Genomic DNA, 20,780 nt, shown 5'->3' on the forward strand with positions numbered 1-20,780 from the left:
CCTCCCCTCCCCCCTTCTCAACAATCTGCTCTGAAGGGTTTGGGGAAACCCACAAGCACTGTGCAAATGGAAGTCCTTGCACAAACAGGATGACAAACAGGATTGCTAATTTCTCTCTCTCTCTCTCTTTTTTACTGGCTTGATAAGAGCCGAGAAGCAGTCTTTTCCATAGCAAGCATGGAAACCTAGACTTCTAGCCTCTTAAGAGGCTAGGTTTTTAAAATGCCGTCTGCTAAATAGACAGACATAAGAACAGAGTAATTTATCCTCCTGCCACCAGCCAGCCTGCTGCATTTCTGCAATGGTTATATAGAAATAGACTTTTCTTCCTCCTTGACTAGCATTGAAACCAAACGGGTTTGGTGAAATGGGGGGTTAGAGTATTCTTTACCCACTGGCATGGAATTTCATGAACTCACAGTGGAATTCCTGGTCACCTATTCTTATTAAATACACTACTGTGTTATATGGTAATGAAGTGGTAAAACTATTCATTGTGATCCTTACATTTTACTACACCATTGCTTGTGCCTGTAGCCATCATGTTTTGGACTACAACTCCCACACCATCGGTTACATTGGCTGAAACTGATGGAAGTTTTACTCCAAAGCATCTGGAGGGCAGCATGTTGGCCAACCTGATATAACTATTTGATATTGATCATATTATAGAATCCTGATAAACCTGATAGGCTAAAAGGTGAAGAAACATTGCCCTAAATGCATTTTCTTTTCTAGGTGTATTATTCATATATATATATATCACTCAAGTGTTTTATTTATTTATTTTCTTTAAAAAATTATATCTTGTCTTCCCCCCACCATGGAATCCAAGGCAGCATACAGGTGGTTCGGGCACTAGCCAAACCCAGAGCTGTTTGTCATCAACAAGGTGGTGGCCTCATGTTGCCTTCAGACCATGAAGGCACAGTAGCTATATTCAATCTGTTATTTGGGGTTTGAAAAGATTCCCTCCCCCACCCCAGATAAGACTTGCAGAAGACCATAGAGGGTTTAAAAAGAAAAAGAAAAAAGTGAGGAGCTGTTTGCCCTTCCACATAGCAGTCCAGGACTCCTGCTGTAAGACCTACCTGCTGTTGTGCCCTAAAACAGTTAGTTATTTTGTCTTTTTGGTGAGCTCAATATCTTAACATTTTTCATTCCCATTTAGTGCAATTTCAGGAACTTTGTGGATCAATTTTTTATTACAATTTCAAACTTTGCTAATTATGCCACATCTTATATTGAGTAGGTTAAGTCAAACAGTCATGTTGTAATTTTAAAAGCAGACACTTTTCTATGCATAATAAACATCAAATTCTTTTCACACAGGAAGGGGTGTATATTTATGGATTGTACTTGGATGGAGCTGGATGGGATAGACGTAATAATAAGCTCACTGAATCAACTGCGAAGATTCTTTTCACTGTGCTTCCTGTTGTGCATATATTTGCGATTAATACAACTGGCCCAAGAGACCCTAAACTCTATGTTTGCCCCATCTACAAGAAGCCAAGGAGAACTGATTTGACCTATATTACTGCGATCTACCTAAGGACAACTGTCTCTCCAGATCACTGGATACTGAGAGGAGTAGCTCTCCTGTGTGATGTCAAATAAAGCCTGATCCTTTGATTTTGACAGACACACTAAAATAAGATATATCAATCATTTAAACTTTATTATTAAAGGGGTACACAAATTGACTTTTTTCATTATTAACTATTCTCTTCCCCTGGAAAGTCCCATTTCTTTGTAATTTCGAGCAATTCTACCTTGTACAGTTATGCTTTGGTATTCTGACTTTTGTCAACTATATTAAATATTTCTCTTGCCAAACTGAAAAATTAAGTTTTGAGTTTAATTTCTCCAGCTTTCCACTTACTTTTTTATTATTAGTGGAACATACAGGTATTAGCCTAGTTAACTAAAGAATTATGCTGTATTTAAATTTAGTAGCCCACACATTGGGAAGATCAGTGGAACTAAACTGGCACAAATCCAAGGACCCTATTTTGACTTGTTTGTGAATCAGATTGTTGAATGGATATAAATCTTGACCATAATACAAATTGTTAATTGCAAATCTGTGGGTTTTTTTCCTGTAAAAGACAAAGATGTTACAAAGCACTTACACCAACATGCTTCTTTTTAAGCATATTTTTTTTGCTGCATTAAAGACAATGGAATTAAGTAAAATGAAGTTAAAGAAATGATTGCTTAAGTGAGCTATTCATCACAGTCAACATAAACAGGATAATGGTTGATATTGCAATATATTTGACGGGGGAGATTTCCTTCTCAGTATCTGCCCCCACCTCCTCTGCCACTACTTTTGGATGTGCTTACTGGAGATCAAAAGCTAACAGTACTTGGCCCAGCAAAAGTATTGTGCATACCTTTGATAGTCAACACAAAACATTTCCTTCTAACCCTGGAAGAACTTGTCAGATACCAGAATACTTACCAATTATAAATACTTGTAGGTAAATGGTATTCATTTGTCATTTGGATTCTTTGAGTTTGCTTTGAAGTTGGTTTGGTGATACAAATTGTGTGTGTGTGTGTGTGTGTGTGTGTGTGTGTGTGTGTGTGTGTTTTAATTTCCAATAAATATAGAACCAAACCCAGCCTAATCTAATGCCAAGTCACATATTTATTTGGGACGGGGGGGGGGGAGTTCTTATTCATTCTGAAATCAATAATGATTTCTCTCTTCTGGTTAGTAAAAAAAGGAGGGGGGAAGGATTTTGTTCACGGCACTGTGAGGACACAGAGTTTAAATACTGTAATAATCGTTAAGTGACTGGGTAAGACGAGACCTTTGTTATTAATCCTAATGCAAAGTTTGTTCAGAATTCACCTCTCAGAGTCTTAGGGCAGAAGAAATCATTGACTAAGCAGCCATGGTTTGCGATTCAAGTGGCTGATTGTCATTGCACTCAAGTACCTGTTCACTTCAGTCAAAGAAACAAGCAGTAAGTAGGATGCTTACTCCACGGGAAGCCAATTGCAGCTGGTAAGTCTTTCAATTTACTTGAGTTTCACCTTTAATATACTGTATAAAAGCAGTCTGACAGGCAGAAGTAATATCCAAGCCCCCTCCAGAATCTAACCAAACTAGATCAGATGTGGTTATGCAATGTTGTGAAACAGCCAACCAGGGAACCTGTCACTATGCTCTGAGGTTTATGTTCCTTGTGCAAAGGGACTGCTATTTAATGTTGAACACTGGAAAAGATACAGGGAATCTTCACAGGATGGGTGCCTGGTAGGGGAGATATTAAAGCCCCCTTCTCTGACATCCTAGAGGACCGCTGCAAGTTGATGTAGAATTAGATGGAAAATATTAGAAGAGGACATAAATCCACAGGTTTCTAAGTCTTCCCTTTTTTCAGATATCCTGCTGCCCCAAAATGGCCCTAAACTATGCTAGTTCTGGAGCTGGCCTGGTAATTTCCCACCCATTGGAATCAATGGGAGGGTGGGTGGGGACAACCAGAGGGGGGAAAAATCCAAAAGCACAGACTCTTCTTACCTTCCAGCCAGGCTGCCATGTACATTCAGGGCTTGGGATCTGGCACTGGATAGGTAACTGCCTTATACAGAGTCAGATCATTGGTCCACCTAGCTTCTGGCAGGGTTCTTCCCCAGCCCTACCTTGAGACACAAGGGATTTAACCAGGGACCTTTTGCATGCAAGGCAGATGGGATGCTCTACCAAGGAAGTCCAGTTCTTTCCCAAGGAATCCCCTCCCTCCTGTTAAAATTGCTCAGTAAGCTGTAGGAGAAGCTTGCGAGAGTGAATATAAACTGACCTGCTATGGGCTTTGGGAAATGGGAACAGTATATATTTCTTACTGAGATACATTCTGAGATATTATCATGCAAACAGGATTCTCCCGAGTGCGACGCATTATATTTCTAAAATGGCACCATCTACGCACAAGGAGAAATATGAAAGCTTAGGGAACTCCCCAATGCTCGCTGAAGTACACACTTTAAAAAAATAAGGGTGGGGGGGGGAGAGGAAGGAACCACCAGAACAACCCATTGAGGATTGAGCAAGATTATTGCATGGGATATGTGTGCTTGGAATGCAGTATCCTGGAACAGGGCATGGCTGGCAGGAACCCTGAACATTTTGTTGCAGGCTCTACTTGTTTTTGTAGAGCACTGAATTATAACTGCTGTCAGGCAAACATCACCTGGCCATAAAGGAAAAATGTTCTGACTTCATTTCTGATATACAGATTTCAGATCTCTAAATGGTTCCCCCCCTCCCCCCAGCTTGAAGTAATGTGCTCCGTGGCTCATAAGTCTTGGCTTCTAAGCCAGGTGCAATAGCATTTAGTGAGCTCAGGGGGCTCCTCTGTTTCTGTTTCCAATTGTCTCTGTAAGAAATGAACTTAAACACATCTATCTGCTACTGCTACAAATGTCAGATTCTAAGTGCCCTAAGAGGTTCCCTCCCACTTATCAACAGCAAATCAAGTACCCCTCAGAGCCCCAAAGAATTGTAATTTATCAAGACCCTTGGCTGTCCTTTCTGATGTTGTCCTGGGCAACACCTTCCCAAAACTCAATTTAAAGCTGCTCTTAAAAGTGGAGTACAGATTTCCCTATAGTAAAAAGTCATCTGGAATAATCTCCTTGGAGGTTTTCACAGGGTTCTGCAGGTCACAGATGCAGGAGATATTTATGGCATTTTCTACTTGAGTAAAGCAAGGTAAATGTGCAACTTCTTTGTATTTGATAGGTCACTTAGAAAGTGTCGAGTCACTTTCTGGAAAGCTTTCGCCGCAATACCTTGGTCCGACCCTTTTAAACTCTGCTTTAACCAGAAACATGGATGACTGCAAAAACTATGGGCTGACATTTTTAAAAATGAGGACAATTATGTGTGTATGTATACCATATTGCACCTAGAATTTTTCTAAGTAGTTCACAAATAATAATGTGGTGCACAATGCTTAATTTAAAACTATGTGCAATAATTCCAAAATCAATAAAAACAGCAGACAAAAGCAATGGCAATGCCAAAGCTCCAAAATTATCAGGTAAAATAAAATGGAAAAGGAACAGCAAAATAAATAGGGCTTTACTTCAACCATGTAAATAAGCCTACAAATGTTTTTTTTTACGAGCCTGTGATTCCATGCTGGCTGCAGAGAAGAGAATTTTTATTTTTTTCGCCGCAGGATGGAAATGCAGGATCCTGGCCTCTACGACGGCTAGTGGAAAACATTGTCTTTTAGCAAACATGCTGGTAGGGGAGGGACAGAAGTGAGGGATGGGATTCCCTTTCTCCACAGCCAGCAATGAAACCATGTGTACTGGTGAAGTAGGGATCGAGAGATCCAGCCCTCCTCCATGTAGCAAGCCTTAGTTTCAGTTCCTGGGATCTCCAGTCTCTGTGTGCGCATCAATAATACAGGGCTAGATGGTCAAATAGTCTGAACTGCTTTAAGACAGTTCCTTATTTTAAATGAACCATTTGGGGCCTTATTTTATGAAGGCCCATAGCTCAGTGGCAGAGCATCTGCTGTGCATACAGAAGGTCCCATATTCAATCCCTTGCATCTCTAGGCTGGGGGAGGCCCCTGACTGAAGACCTAGACAGCCACGGCCAGTCAATGTAGACTACACTGAACTAGAATACTAGATAGTTGACTATTGCTACTAAGTGAGTTGTTAAATATAAGGCTGCTTTACTCCCATAGGCATGAACCAGCACAATGGTTGCACACTCTTCCCTCAGAGACCTCTTCCCCTCCTTTCAGCATGTACTGGCTTTGGTGTACAGATCCTGGCTTACATCAAACCAGAGCTCCCCATAACATCCATAATGTTGTTTAACAAACTAGATTAGTCAGGATTGGGTCTCTCTCTGACCTGATCCTGGCTTCTCATCCTGTCTTACTAACTGACATGGATACATTTTCCCAGGCTGGGCAGCATGGGGAACTGTGGCTTCATGCAGGCTAGGGTCGCCACAATGATTAGGGGATGAAAGAGAAAATCGGAAGAGAGTTTATCTGTGGTTCCATAAACCATGGTTTACGAAGCTCTGGATAAATACCTGAACATAGTAAATGCTTGCCCCGATTATAATATTCATCTGACTATGATGACAAAGTTAGTATCAGAATTAAATATGGCATTGTTTATCAAGCAAAGTTATATCAGACTTATTTAACCTGTATGTTAGTTGCTTTGTTTCAGACACATCTTTCCCAGAAACTGCTTTGCCAGTTGTTTCTCAATGGAAGGAAGTAACTTCTCCCTTGTCAGTTCATACTCAGAGCAATGCAGTGGCGTAGCAAGGTGGGGGCACTGAGAGCGGCACGCCCCATTTCCAGCCTGGAGGGGGGTGACACTCGGCGCCACCCCCTGTGACTCCCAAGCTGCCGCCTGGCACCACTTCCGTGCAGCGGCTGCTCATGCAACTCTCTGCTCACGCACTGCAGCCTTAGGAGTTGCCGTGCGAGCAGCCGCTGCATGGATGGGGTGCCACTTGCAGCCCGGATGGACTGCGCTCCATAGCACACATGCATCGTGACATCATGGCGCATGCGCGCTACGGAGCAGCACCCCGCCCCTGGGGGGTGCCCCCATGTTTGCCGCTCCAGGCGGCAAAGCATCTCCATACGCCACTGGAGCAATGGTTTCTTCTTGCCATAAATCACTGGAATCCTGAATTAACCCAATAATCTGCTCAAGGAGGAAAATATTGCTGCTATCTCAACATATTGAATAATACTTCTTAAAAAAAATTAGGACTGGAACACCTCTCTTTTTTCTAACTTCAGCAAGCAGCATCCAGTCAAAGTCCCATTGACTTAAATAGCAGACAATGAAGGTAAAGGTAAAGGGACTCCTGACCATTAGGTCCAGTCGCAGACGACTCTGGGGTTGCGGCGCTCATCTCGCTTTACTGGCCGAGGGAGCTGGCGTACAGCTTCCAGGTCATGTGGCCAGCATGACTAAGCCGCTTCTGGCGAACTAGGGCAGCGCACAGAAATGCTGTTTACCTTCCGGCCAGAGTGGTACCTATTTATTTACTTGCACTTTGATGTGCTTTCAGACTGTTAGGTTGGCAGGAACTGGGACCGAGCAACAGGAGCTCACCCCGTCATGGGGATTTGAACCGCTGACCTTCTGATCGGCAAGCCCTAGGCTCTGTGGTTTAGACCACAGTGCTACCCGCGTCCCTTTTAGCAGACAATTAACACATGCTTTTAAGATTCAATGGGAGTTAAAAATCAATGGAAGGTTAAAATGTTTAACTTCAGCTGGATTGTGCTCAGTTAGCACTTGGGCACTCTTTAGTTAACTTTCTACATGAAAGGCAATATATTTAAGAATAAGGACACTAACTGGATCTCTGCAGTTAAGTTGTTCTTATCCTTACACTGCCTCTGATGCGGGAAGCGGAATGAAGCTTTTCAGCAATGACACATTGGTCAATTGATGAAGTTAAGAACTACGGAAAACATACTCCCACCACAGCTGAATTGCCTTTCATCAATGCCTCCCACAATTTGGTAAATTGCTCGATGTTCTCCTTGCATCTACAGAGAAGTGCCCTGTGTTATTCTGGTCATTAAGAATAACTGACTTGAGCCTGTTTTCTGCTATTAGATAATGGCTATTTGATAGCTATAATTAAAGTGTAGCATTTCTATTTGATCTTTCTAAATGTGCTTTTGATTAACTTAAACCACATTGCCCCAGAGAATAGCCAGAAGATTGCATGATTCTACTACTCTGTTAAAGCTAAGCAGCGCTCTCTAACCTGTGTGGAAGTCCCACTTGCTCCACACTTCCTGAAGGACAAGTGGAATATGTATAATAAATAATAATAATATACTTCTGTACCATAAACACTTTTCAGATACTGAGGCTCATGGGAGGAAAAACCAGCAGTTCACATTACATTAGATTCATTTCAGATAAAGAGAGCAGCAGCCACAGTGAGGACTAAAGCAGACATTGTACAGTCGGATCCATAATCGGATCTCCCAGCAATTTTATTTGTAGCTACATGCAGCTGGGGAGAGCTCTGGATTTGATTGGGAGTCTTGGTGCCATGAAATGGGGGTTAAGTCCTCCCTTCCCTTGCTATTTCCCCAATCTAAAGCACCTCCTGAAGTGCTAAAAATGCATTCAGCCAGGATAGTCAACATTTTAACCATTTGCCACTAAAAATGTTGCATTGTTCTACAGTGCACCTTATGTGGTGCCTTTTCCTGATATGTGCCCTGCTACTGAAGTTTCCACCATTGTCAGTACTTCCTTAAATAAGTCCTGACTATACCGACATGTTTAGTAGGAGACAAGCATCTTGCAATACTCTTCACTCTTGCCATGTACTTTATTCTCTATTACAGCTTGTATCACTTTACAAAATGTGCTGAAGCTGACCTTGTATTATTTAATAATGCCTGTTGATGTGCAGCATCTGCCTACCTCTCTCTAGAAAGGGGAATGTGTCATTTCTGACCTTTGACAACCTCTGTACCTTGCCAACTCATGGAGATGTTTTAAGGTCCCAATGAGTAATAGCCAGATAGGCAGACTGTTAGGCTGCAGAGCAGTTCTAGCAGTAAGCCTCGTTGAACTCAATGGGGCTTACCTCTGAGTTGAAATCGTCTGGTAGCGTTTATTATATTATATCCCACCTCTTCTCCAAAGCAGCATAGTTGGTTCCTCCTTGCAACCTGTGAGAGATGTTAGGCTGCAAGAATGTGATCAGCAGGCCCGTCTTAGAGGGATCTGCCGCCCTGGCGCAGCGATCCCTCGGCGCCCCCAGCCTGCCGCCTCTCCGCCCGCCTCCCTCCCGCGCTGGCCGCCCCTCGGGAGGGGGGGTGGGCGAGCGGGGGATGAGAGGCGTGGCGTTGGAGCGGGCGCCCGCGCTCCGGCGGATGAGGGGCGGGCGGACGGGCGCTCGCGCACCGGCGGGAGGGCGGGCTGCAAGCCGGCGGGGGGGCGGGCTGCAAGCCGGTCGCCCTCGCCTCCCAGAGCCCCAGCTGGAGTGCTGGAAGGCCGCGCAAAGCCCCGCGCCGCTTCAGCGCTCCAGCTGGGGCTCCGGGAGGCGAGGGCGGGCGGCTTACAGCCCGCCCGCCCGCCCGCCGGCGCGCGAGTGCCTGCCTGCCCATGGGGGCGGGGGCGGGTTGGGGGGGAGCCCGGTATGCCGGCGGGCTCACGGGGGCGCCCCTGGGGTGCCCTGCGCCCTGGCGCGCCGCGCCACCGGCCTCTATGCATGAGACGGCTCTGGTGATCAGCCCAAGACCACTCAGTGAAGTTTGCAGGCAAGTCGGGATTTGGAACCAGGCACATTGGCCACGTTGGCTGGGGCTGATGGGAGTTGGGAGTCCAATATCAGGAGGATCAGAAGTTAGCAAACCTGATCTAAGATGTACTTCTAGATGACATGCCCCTCCATCCCTAACTGAGCAGGGAGCACGCATTTAAAATAGCCCAGGGAGCGCAGGAGGGAAAGTTTGAAACAGAGAAAATGTTCCCCACTTCTCTGCTCTCAACTGCTAGCACTCAGTGCCACAACAGCTACCAGAACACCAACTCCTTTACTTCCTATTCAACCTCCAGTAATGGTACCTAGGGAAACTACAGATGGGAAGTACCCTTGGAGCTCTCAGTCACCAAGGTTCCCGTGGACCCTGAACATTGTTATTCTAAAGATATATTCATTGTTGAACAACATGTCAATTTTATCATCACTTGTTTCAACTGAAATGACATTTACAAGGCTGCAGTAAAGAACCATTATGAACCATTATGTTTCCATGCTCATTGTTTTAGATTTCTCCTTTGAATACTCCCATCAGAACAGATGCAAGGGTCAAACTAATTTCATTGTAATATTCGGGATATCATTGTCTGTCAGCTTGTCCCATCCCTTTCAGATACACATCTCAACAAACAAACAAAACAATATAATATAATTGTCTGTTTTCTCTCGGTACAAAAAAGTCAGGTTTTGTTGATGTTTAATGGTGAATGCATTCTGCAAACAATTACTTGATATTTTACTTTTGCAGACTTAGGAGACGGTTCTTAAAAAGTGTCAAGAAGTCTCTGTCTCCACTGAGAGCTGTTTCACACATTATGTATGATGGCGACATTTGTCGCTGTGGTTGGGGCAAGAAGCTAATCCTGCTTCCCTGGGGCAGTTATCTGTAGAAAACCCTCATTTGCCACAGAGATATATGGCACATATATATTTATATAAAAGCATTTCTAAACCACTTTTCATTTCATTTCACTTTTAATTTGTATATCGCCTTTCTATATCATTATACACAAGGCAGTTTACAACAACAAATTATACATGAAAGATCACACACCTTATAATAATCTGATCCAATACAAAAGTCATAATAAAAATATAACTTTAAAATAGACAACTTATGTCAAATAAAATTCAACAACCCATTAGAATATAATAACACACAATAAAATTAACTCTCAATTTCATCAAATAACAATTAAGCAGGACTTCACTCTTAACGATTAATTACTAACTAAAATTAATAAAAAATAGCAGCAAGTGACAGTGCATAAATAACATAGAACTTAAAAAATGTAAAAGATTAAGCACTTAATACTTTAAAATCCCTAAGTAGTTTACTTACATTTCTGTATGATAAAAAGAGAGGTACAAACATTAAAAATATAATAATATGTATGTGTATAATAAAAAATGCAAGCATAAGCATTTTACATTTAGAAATATTTAATATGTTGTGTTTGCTGTTTTTCACTGAAAGATAGTTTGATGACTGAAATCCGTTTAATAGCAGACACTGCAGTGATTTATATGGTGAAAAGCTCCATGAGTTCAAACTCAGCATCCTGATAAGGCAAGTCTAGTGGATCCAATTTTTAAAGAAGTAAAAATGGACATTCCATAGCTATAATTCATGTATGGCAGTTCAACCATTGAGATTTGCTGAGGTGATGCATGAGAGTTGCTTAGGGCCTTTTCTGCTGCAACACAACACCTCATTTATGGAACTCCCTGCCTAGGACAACTGTGCAACAATGCAGCCATCAACTCATCATGCACCTGTTTACCTCAACCTTTGGGACCTGTGAACAGAATGAGGAGGCTTCACAGGCCTCCCTGGAGCATAGAATCGGTCTTTCACTGCTCATCTACATCGAGGAGCTGTGAGGCAGACATCCAGGGCTCTACTCAGCAGAAAGGCCCCCTGCTGTAGCACATTTTGAAGTGAAGTAATACACATTACCACCTAAAGGAAGGAGTGTGCATAAGACCACCCTTCTGAGTCATACCCCTCCCCACCCTCTCACTATATATAAGAGTCTGGTGACTTCCGTTTCAGTGTATCTGAAGAAGTGTGCATGCACACGTAAGCTCATACTAAGAACAAACTTAGTTGGTCTCTAAGGTGCTACTGGAAGGAATTTTTTATTTTTTATTTTGTTTTATCTAAAATTATCTAACTTGAGTTTCAGTCCCCACCATTTCTATATCCAGGAGAGCAGACATGGGGTGGGTAGACTTCAGACTTTTGGGCTCTACTTCGTTTTCTGTTTTAGCTTTAAACCAGAAACCCCTTTATATATATATATATATATATATATATATATATATTCAAAACCATTCCTGCTGCACCTAACTCTGCCCGAGTTTTGAACAATACAAACATATACATTAAGAGCCATTAGATTGGGCCAAAGGCCGATCTAATGATCCATGATTCTGTTCTCACAGCAGCCAATCAGATAACTATGGGAAGCCTACCAAAAAAGCCTTGTGTGCAACACTGCTCTCTTCACTTGTGATTCCCAGCAGCTGGTATTCTGCTTCTCAGCAAAGAGAGAACATAATGTTATACTAGCTATTGTGACTATCTAAGTGTCTAAGCCCCTCTGAAAGCCACCCAAGTTGGTGGCCAACAAGCTCTAACACTACGAGGGAGAGAAACGTTTCTGTACCTTCTGCACATCATTACGCACCTTTACCATGTTCCCCTTAGTTGTTTTTCTTCTTCTCAACTAAGAAGACCCAAATATTGCAACTTTTCCTCATATGGAAGGCAACTTTTGTTTGTGTGAAAGGACTGGCGACTGAAGACTAAAGGTGGCAGGTGAGACGTTCGCTCCAGATCACTTACAATGGCAATCCTCTGTAGGTCTACTCAGAAGAAGCAGGCAGTGGTTGACAGTGTGGCCCAAGCAGCACTGTCAGATTAGCAGGAGAAATGGATCCTGCTTCCCAGCAAGGCTGCACTCTCTTACCCTTTCCAATCGCGCTTGAAAGCACAACCCAAAAAAGGGGCTTGTGGGTCCCAAGGTCGCACTTCCTCCCGGCACTCCGCGTTCTCGAGAACCAACGAGCAGATGGAAAGCTTTTCCCAAGACGAAAAGCCAGCGGCGGGGATACACCTACCGAGCGCTTGTGTTCGGTGCCCAAGGGGTAGCCAATGGCACGATGATCAACCCCGCGGGAAAGGACGGGTGGCGCGAAGTAACAAGTACGGAGCAGCGACTGAGATCACGTGGCGGCGGCGAGGGGCGCGCGCTTGTGAGGCGTTTGCCCAGGGAAGCCGCTCGGGGGGGGGGGGTGCCTCACGGCTGCGCCGCATTTCCTCGCCGTCCGAACTCCGGCTGGGGGCGCGTCCTGCGTCTGGAAGCGATTGGCTGCCGAGGCGCGCGCGGGGGCTGAGCTCCGCGCCAAGGCGGCCCCCTCGCCCAGCTTACAAATGCCGCCAAGCCCGCACGCCAAACTTCACTCCAACTCCGCCGCTGGGCGCTCTCGCGCTCTCCTCGTTGCGCGCCTGAGGTGGCCTCGCGCCCCTGCCTGCCTGCCTCTGTTCCCTCTGCGGTTGCTGTGGCCGAGGCGGCTGCCGGGCTTGCGCTTCTTGGGGCAACTCCCGCGGCAGAGACATGCCTCCGTCGTCGGCGCCGGCTGCTCCCTGGAAAAGCTTCACTCTGGCTTTGCTCTTAGCCACCGGCGGAGCGACTCCCTCGAGGCGGGTGAGTCGTGAAGGGGAGGAGGCTGCGGGGCGCGGGGCGAAGGCTTGGGGCTGAGTGTGCGCTATAACCGAGGGCGCTTGGCCAGGTTGCAGCTTGGCCACTACTACTACTTGACGGGGTTTGCTTTTCTTTACTGGGCTTTCCTTCCACGGTCTTGCCCCGCGAGTGCGAGAGGAAGAGGAGGGGGGCGGGGCACCATTTGCCCCAAGACACAGCGCTAGGGCTGCCGGAGTCGATCCCTCTCATTCCTACCCCCTAGCTAGCAAAATCAGGGAGCGTCGTCTTTGGAGCTACTTTCTCCTGCAACTCACTTGTCTTGAGGCAGTTCGGTCTGCAAGGGCAGAGGATCTCGAAGTAGTTGGATTTCTTAGCAGTTACCATTCTCCCTTCCGCCGCTTTCCTCCTTCCGTAGGCCAAGGGCAGCCGGACTATGCTGTATATATATAGGCTATCAATAATGCGGGAGGTGGGTGGTTGGGAGAGTTACGTTATAAAGGTGGCGGGGTTGCAGCCATCGTCAAAAGTTTATACGATCTACTCAGTTTTTTATCATTGCTTATCAAATGGCTGTTTGCAACCGGTATCGCAAAGCAGAATTCAGAAACTGTGTGTTCCACTGGTCTAAGACGCGCTCATCTCAAAATCTTGACAAATATAATAGAGATATGCCTGCCACAGGGATGAAAAGGGGGGCCGTCTTCTCCTAGAGTACCGGCGGGCTGATTTCTCTGTGCTGAAGCTGGGTGCCAGGAGCTCCTAAACAAAAGCCACTTGATCCCAGCTGAAGCATTTCTGCTATACAGTACAGTAGTTCACTCTGGAGCTGTTTCCTACAGCCATACAAGCACTATTCTGCCTCTTGGTGTCTGCTGTTGTGGCATTACTTTTAGAAGACTATTGGGGGTGGGATGCTCAGATTAGCTGGCTGTAAATGGGGCTGTGTCAGGGACTTGGTTGGCATTAAGTGAACTTGCAATCAGAGCTTCAATTTGTATATAGACTACTCAAGCAGCATCTGCATTGGTGTATACAGTACCCATGTATATTGTTTGGGACTGTGTTGTTTGCTAGTGGAGAATAAAATACAGGGTTTTCAAAAAAAGGTGTTGAGACTGGTACAGATAAGGTAACGATGCACAAATAATGCCGTTCAACACCTTTTTTGAAAGCCCTGTATTTTATTCTCCACTAGCAAACAACACAGTCCCAAACAATATACATGGGTACTGTATACCCCAATGCAGATGCTGCTTGAGTAGTCTATATACAAATTAAAGCTCAGAACTGGGATGGTGTGATGCTGAATATATCTTAAGTACATGCAGAGTCTGTATAACATGCTTATGAATTTGTGTGTGCTTTTTCTTTTCCTTTAAAAGGATAAAATTTCTTACTTTGTGACTTTAAATATCTTTACGGACCTGAAAATAAATACCTAAAAATGCTAAGCTTTGTGTAGCTAATGAATGTTTTTGCTCATGAGAAAGATGCAATGGTTTGCAATGGGATTCTCCTCCAAGGAAGTGTGCATACAGGCCAATAATCTTTTGTGGTCTCAGCAACTTCACCTAAATTTAAACTTCCTAAAAGCATCATGGTTTACCTTCATTTACCTTGAAGTGGTTTTGATTCAACTACAGACATTCTGGACATTTTGACACCTGCATATGAGCATCATTTGCCTCTTTGCCAGTAGAATTTGGCGCCTATTGTAAGTGTTGATCAAAATGAAATGGTAAATTATGTGGTTAGACATTTTTTTATATAAAAAAGCATGCATCGCATAGAAAATTCTGGAAAAGAGAACAATATGGTTTTGTAATAATGGAATAAACCTGCTTATTTGTCTTAGTTATAGCTGTTAGCAAATTATTGCCAATCTTCTTGGTTGACACAGCATTCAGAAAGAGCTTTCAAACTAGGTGTGCTGGAAAAGATCCTGAGGGATTTTTTTTTTTTTTAAGTATGGGCAGTAAAGTATCATGAAATTCAGTTAGTTGGTCTGAAGATAAAAGTCCCCGGTAAATAGAATGTTAAGTTTATGCTGCAGTGTGAGTTTATTCAAAGCATTAACAGGCAGTGCATGGAGCCAAGACTGGTTGAAATACATGACTTTAAAGAATGGAAGAGGAAGAGTATCAGCAAAATGTATAATTTTGCTTTATTAGTTTTGCTATTAATGTAGAAAGAGTACTTGGGATAGGATAAATATACTTTTGTGATTCAGTACCTTCAGTATTTAGCCTTAAAAAAAACCTTTTTGGGTATTTCAAGGTATTGTAGCAATACGATTTATATATTTACTACATTTATATTCTGTCTTTCCTCCAAGGAACTCACAGCAGCATAGTTGGCTCCCCTCCTCTTCATTTTCTCTTCAGCATAACCATGGAGGTAGATAACATTGACTGACACTGAGTAACCCATGATCATCTAGTGTGCTTCGTGGCTGAATGGGGTTTGAACTTTGGTCTCCTTGGTCCTAGTTTAACCACTGCACCATGTGTACATGCTGAAGAGAGTTCTGGTCCCTCTCCTGCAAAACAACAAAGGTTTATTAAAAACAAATAAAAGGTATAATTTAATAAATGGTCAGTCATTGTCCTGCTTTCATGAAGAAGAAGAATGACACACTGTTGCATACTTCAATTGATCCTTCATTAGTATTCCATGGGTCCAAGATTGAACGAAACGGAATTACAAAAGGAGAAGATAAAGGATGGAAGAGGAGGAGGCCGCTGCCACAGTACTGCGGGTGACAGAATGAGGCCATTTCAACAGTAAGGATTGAGCAGAATGAGAAGATGCATTTTGAAAAGCAAAAACTCCTATCTTTGTCCCATTTGCTTAGGAGAGCAAGCTTAAGATGCAAGTTTACGTGACAAGGCCTCATTGAGGATGAGGGAGGATAGGCTTAGGCAGATACTGTTTTTGCTGTAGGCAACCCAAGGAGTTGCTCAAACAGACAGACTTGAAAGAGGCACTTTCTTCTTTAGAATTGCATGAGCTCTTGATGCAGTTTTTATAACCAAGCCTCTCTGCATTTCTTCTCTTGACCAGGTGGCTTTGCCCTGAGTTAGACTTGTGCAGTGCCTTCTGGTTTCTATTCTAATGTGCCCTCATTCTGTCACCTGCAGTACATTACTATACTGCAAAAATGAGGGATCAGTCCCAATGGAGCTGCAAACTTTTTTTTTAATCAAAAGTTTTACCAAATAATAGTGGCCTCTTAATGTTGTAATAAAAAGTTTTCAATATGTTAGAGCTAATAACATGATTCTTCAAAAGGGAGATGCACATTAAAAAGGGGAATATTATTACAAAAAGATCCTTCTAAATATTTGCCACAACTCACTGTTTCCATTTTTTTTTAAAGATGCCCAACATAGAGTTTAAAAAGCAAACAATATGATAACTTGTACTCCACTAACACAATTCTGGCAAAATCAAGCAATTTAAAGTTGAATTTAGTAAGACTTATAAAATGATAACTTTGGGCTGGATGGTACCCTGTGAGAATGAAGAGAGAGCTTGTTTGAAAACTCCTTAATACATGCAAGACTGAATAAAGGTCATGTTCATTCCTGTAGGAACTAACCACAGAAAATACATACCTGGTATCTAAAAATATGCTGTTGATCAGCTAGCTGCCCACATCATAGTTTTCTTGCCATATGTTTAAGTTCAATTCTATACATGGTTTATTCAGTGGGACTTCTCTCAGGTAGGTGTGCATTGGTTTATAGCTTAATTGGAAAAAATTATTGGCAAATTTCAAGAAACTCATCCATCTATGCTGCTTGCTTTTCCATTTCTGTTTAAAGTTCCTTAAATGTTTCTAACAAAATAATATACGTCAAACATATGTTGGTTTAATGCTGTACTTTATTCACATTCATGTACTTCTCAACTTGAAATGAGCTCACTTAAGAAGAGTTTGGATTTGATATCCTGCTTTATCACTACCCGAAGGAGTCTCAAAGCAGCTAACGTTCTCCTTTCCCTTCCTCCCCCACAACAAACACTCTGTGAGGTGAGTGGGGCTGAGAGACTTCAAAGAAGTGTGACTAGCCCAAGGTCACCCAGCAGCTGCATGTGGAGATGCGAACCCGGTTCACCAGATTATGAGTCTACTGCTCTTAACCACTACACCACACTGGCTCTCAACCACATTTCTTGTGCTCTGTTGTCTCTGGGGAGCTCTTCATAGATATTTCTGCTGTTCCAATAATTAACCCATTCAGCCAGTGGTATGCAAGGTATCTTGAATAAACTGGGAGGAAATGAAGAGAAGCTTTTTGACCTGCTCTAGACTTCTTGACATGGACAGCTTGTGTATTAACTGTATTTTATGCATTGAGGTGTCTTGACCATGCACTTTTTTTCATTCCTGATTGGATTGTGCCATTGAAGAATTAAAATAAATGTAAATTATATCACTTTAAAGATCCATTCTGTTCAAGATCCATTCAGTTGTAAAGTCCTCACAACAGCTACATAGAAATTGATACTAAACTTTGTATTCCTAGAACGTAATGTATCTCTGTCTGTAGTCCCTTCTCTACCTATAGTCCATTGTATACTGTGAATATTTTTATAAGCATTTTTAGTAATCAAACTGTTAGCGTCATGCATTTTTGGACAGTTTATTAATGCTGTCTTCTGAACGAAAGTTAAAAGTGGAGCGGTTGTTTCAAAGTGGAGAAATCAGTATAGGATGGATAATTAATATGTTTGCTGCACTCTATAGGTTAGGGCAACTCTTTATTGACTGACAGAAATAAATAAATAAATAATAAAAGATTAGGGCAACTCTTTAAATTGCTGAGAGGAGAAAACGTGCATCTTTCCTCAGTAAGGAAGGATCTTAGCTTTGAGTCAGCCAGTGAGCTCTCTCTCATGCATGCTTTCTCGTGTGTTTTAACATAATAACTTGCTTCTTCCCCTTGGCTGATAGAAGTCATTCAAAAAACTTTAGCTTGAATTTTTCATAAATTACATCTGTACTAAAGAGTAAAACTCTGCAGGAAGTTTCACATATTGATAGTACCACTTTAAACCATTATGTTTTCTTATATTAAGCAAAGTTTTAATCATGCCCACTGCTATTTGATTTAAGTGGCATGTAAGCATGTATAGAATCACAGAATTGTAGAGCTGGAAAGGGACCTTGGCGGTTATCTAGTCCAACCCCCATGCAACGCAGGGATCTCAACTAAAGCATCCATGACAGATGGCCATCCAACCTCCACTTAAAAATCTCCAATGAAGGAGAGCCTACCACCTGCCCAGGGAGTCCGTTCCACTGTTGAACAGCTCTTACTATCAGAAAGACCTTTCTGATGTTTAGTCTGAATCTCCTTTCTTGTAACTGGCAGCCATTGGTTTGTCTCCTACTCTCCAGATTGCCATCAAAGTATTTAAATGCAAATCTCCTTTTGAACACCAGTAGTGGAAATTTATCTGCAAATGGAAATACGCACACCATTGAGTAGTGGTCTAAGGAGAACGTTGTGCAAATTTCAGCTCGGTCAAATGTTTTCTTAAATTATAAGTAGAGAATAAGACTGCCAATATCTCCTAAGGGAAAATTAAGTATTCACTGCTTTACTTGCTTGGTTGCTCTTGAACATGAAGGTGCTATGTCTTTTGCTTGTCAAATCCTAAATGTCAAAAATGGCACAACACCTTTATTACGTTGTACCTAGTCTTCTTCCAGAGAAATTGAGATTTATGGCATACTACTAATTTATCCCTCTGTTATATATCAAGAATTTCAGGTATTTGACAGCATATCCCTTCAGTTATGGTGGTTGAGTACTTTCATAATTTTCCTTATTTAATAGTTTCTTGTTTTCCTTGTCTGCACTCCCTTTTATCATCTTCTGACTATAACTTGTGTCCCTGTTTCTCATTTTAACTGGTTTGGTCAGTCATTTGCTGACCATTTGTTGACTGTATTCCCCTTTTGGGCAAAATCAATGCCACCTTCATTGTAGATCAAACTGCTGTTATCTCTGTGGTCCTTATTTTTCCAGGAGTCCCATTTCAGATGAAAGAATGGCATCTTTGCTAAAAAAATAATAATACACATGAGCTTCAAATGGCATATTCCCCACAAACTGGTGTACTGGTAAATTAAAGTTTATACTTTAACGCAGACCACTTTCAGGCCAAAAAATGCACTCACATATCAAGGAGAGGGAGTGAGTAAGAGCTGTGACTCTCCAGCCTGTGTTTTTTATTCATCAGATAAGGCAGGCAGGTGTAATTTAAGTGTCTAAAAGTGATGCTGTAAACATTTGAATGGGGAAATTGCATAAATGCACTGTGCACTTCGACTCAGAAGGTTACAGTTCTTTTACTTTATTTTGGTTGCTGAGGCGCCTTAGTCTGCACACACTTGCTCAAAGTAAGCGCATTTGGTAGCTGTCATTTTAACTCTTTGCTTGTTGCCAGATTTGGAGTGCTCACAACCTCTGTGCAATTTATTAAGGCCTTGACTGAAAGATATAGGATGCTGGTGTACCTGCAGCTTCCTTGTTCTTCCTAAGCAGGGAAGTTTGTAAACAGATTATAATATAGTAATAATAATACTCAACTTCAAGGAAACTGAACATGCAAAAATTCTGCTTGTAATTTCCCAGTGCTTAGGGAAAGAAAACCAGGACATAAATGCTCCTTCTGCCAAAGCAATGAATGTTTGCTAACAAATAATGGAGAGGCTTATTTGTTTCAGAGGCATTTATAAATGGCCCTGTACAATTGCTGCCTCCCATCGGAGACATACGTTTCTTCAGTTATTGCCAGTGAATAGCAAATAGTTAATTCCTGTTGACAAGAATGAGAGTTATGCATGGTTGCCTTCCTTGTATTCTGAAATGCATGCTAATATATACATCATCCTGATTCAAGTTGGTGAAAGCTGTAATAAATTGATCAGTTTTGAAGCATGACCATTTCCTGTTCCTCCTGTCACAAGGCTGCATCTTTTACACTGTGAAGAGAAGCAGCTTGTGGAAGGGGACAACTCTTGAGTAGAGAAAAAAGGGGCCACAGGAGTAAGGATAAACTGAGGGAAAGCCCTCAGTTGAGCTCAGAGTCCCAATCCAAGACTGCTTTGGGTTCAAAAAAAGAAAAGTACTGTAGGATATAAAAGTTTCGCTCTCTCTCTGGTTGCTTCTAAAGATCTTTGTTTTAATTTGCTTTTTGTTGAAGCAAGTTAGATTTTTAAACAGTCGTTGCTCTGTTTTAAATTTCAATATGATTTCATTGGTCTGCTCAGGAATGCTGGTTTAAGTGGTACATGTTTAGATATTGGTTTCATATCTTACAGCTAAGATAGTAACTGTAAGTTGCCTTGAGAAACTACTTGTTTTCAAAGGTTACGTATAAGTGCCTAAATAAAAAAAAACAAATTAATGGAAGCTCATCAAGCAATCACCTCTTAACAAATCTGCAGCCAGAATCCATTGCATGAGATCTTCCTGTTGTAGCTGAAACTAAGTTAATGGCACTGGATTTATGTCTTTCCTTGGTTGTTTCTTCCCACCTGGACCTGTCAGATGACCTGACATCTCAAGAGTTTTATTTGTATAAAACTAGAAATAATTGTTGGTGGTAAGCAGGATACTTCAACATACAGTTTTCTGGATATTGGCAGGAAACATATATATTTGAATGTCAGCCTTTTCCTTTTGTTTAGTGATCTTATAGTTCCCCTTCTCCTCTGAAGTATTTTTTTTCTTAAA

The 20,780-nt window shown here is 42.3% G+C and overlaps 2 protein-coding genes across 2 annotated transcripts in view; both read left to right on the forward strand.

The window, feature by feature from the left end:
- The window catches only part of DNAH8 (dynein axonemal heavy chain 8), a 117,030-nt gene extending 115,387 nt beyond the window's left edge, over nucleotides 1–1,643 (forward strand). The window contains exon 89 of the mRNA XM_033144581.1: nucleotides 1,333–1,643. Within this exon, the coding sequence (XP_033000472.1) occupies nucleotides 1,333–1,620 (288 nt within the window). The 3' untranslated portion in view covers nucleotides 1,621–1,643. The remainder of the gene's footprint in view (nucleotides 1–1,332) is intronic.
- An 11,021-nt stretch (nucleotides 1,644–12,664) lies between these two features.
- The window catches only part of GLP1R (glucagon like peptide 1 receptor), a 96,742-nt gene continuing 88,626 nt past the window's right edge, over nucleotides 12,665–20,780 (forward strand). Inside the window, exon 1 of the mRNA XM_033144582.1 lies at nucleotides 12,665–13,029. Within this exon, the coding sequence (XP_033000473.1) occupies nucleotides 12,940–13,029 (90 nt within the window). The 5' untranslated portion in view covers nucleotides 12,665–12,939. The remainder of the gene's footprint in view (nucleotides 13,030–20,780) is intronic.

The sequence above is a fragment of the Lacerta agilis genome, chromosome 3 (genome assembly GCF_009819535.1).
Source record: "Lacerta agilis isolate rLacAgi1 chromosome 3, rLacAgi1.pri, whole genome shotgun sequence".
Lineage (NCBI taxonomy): Eukaryota > Metazoa > Chordata > Lepidosauria > Squamata > Lacertidae > Lacerta > Lacerta agilis.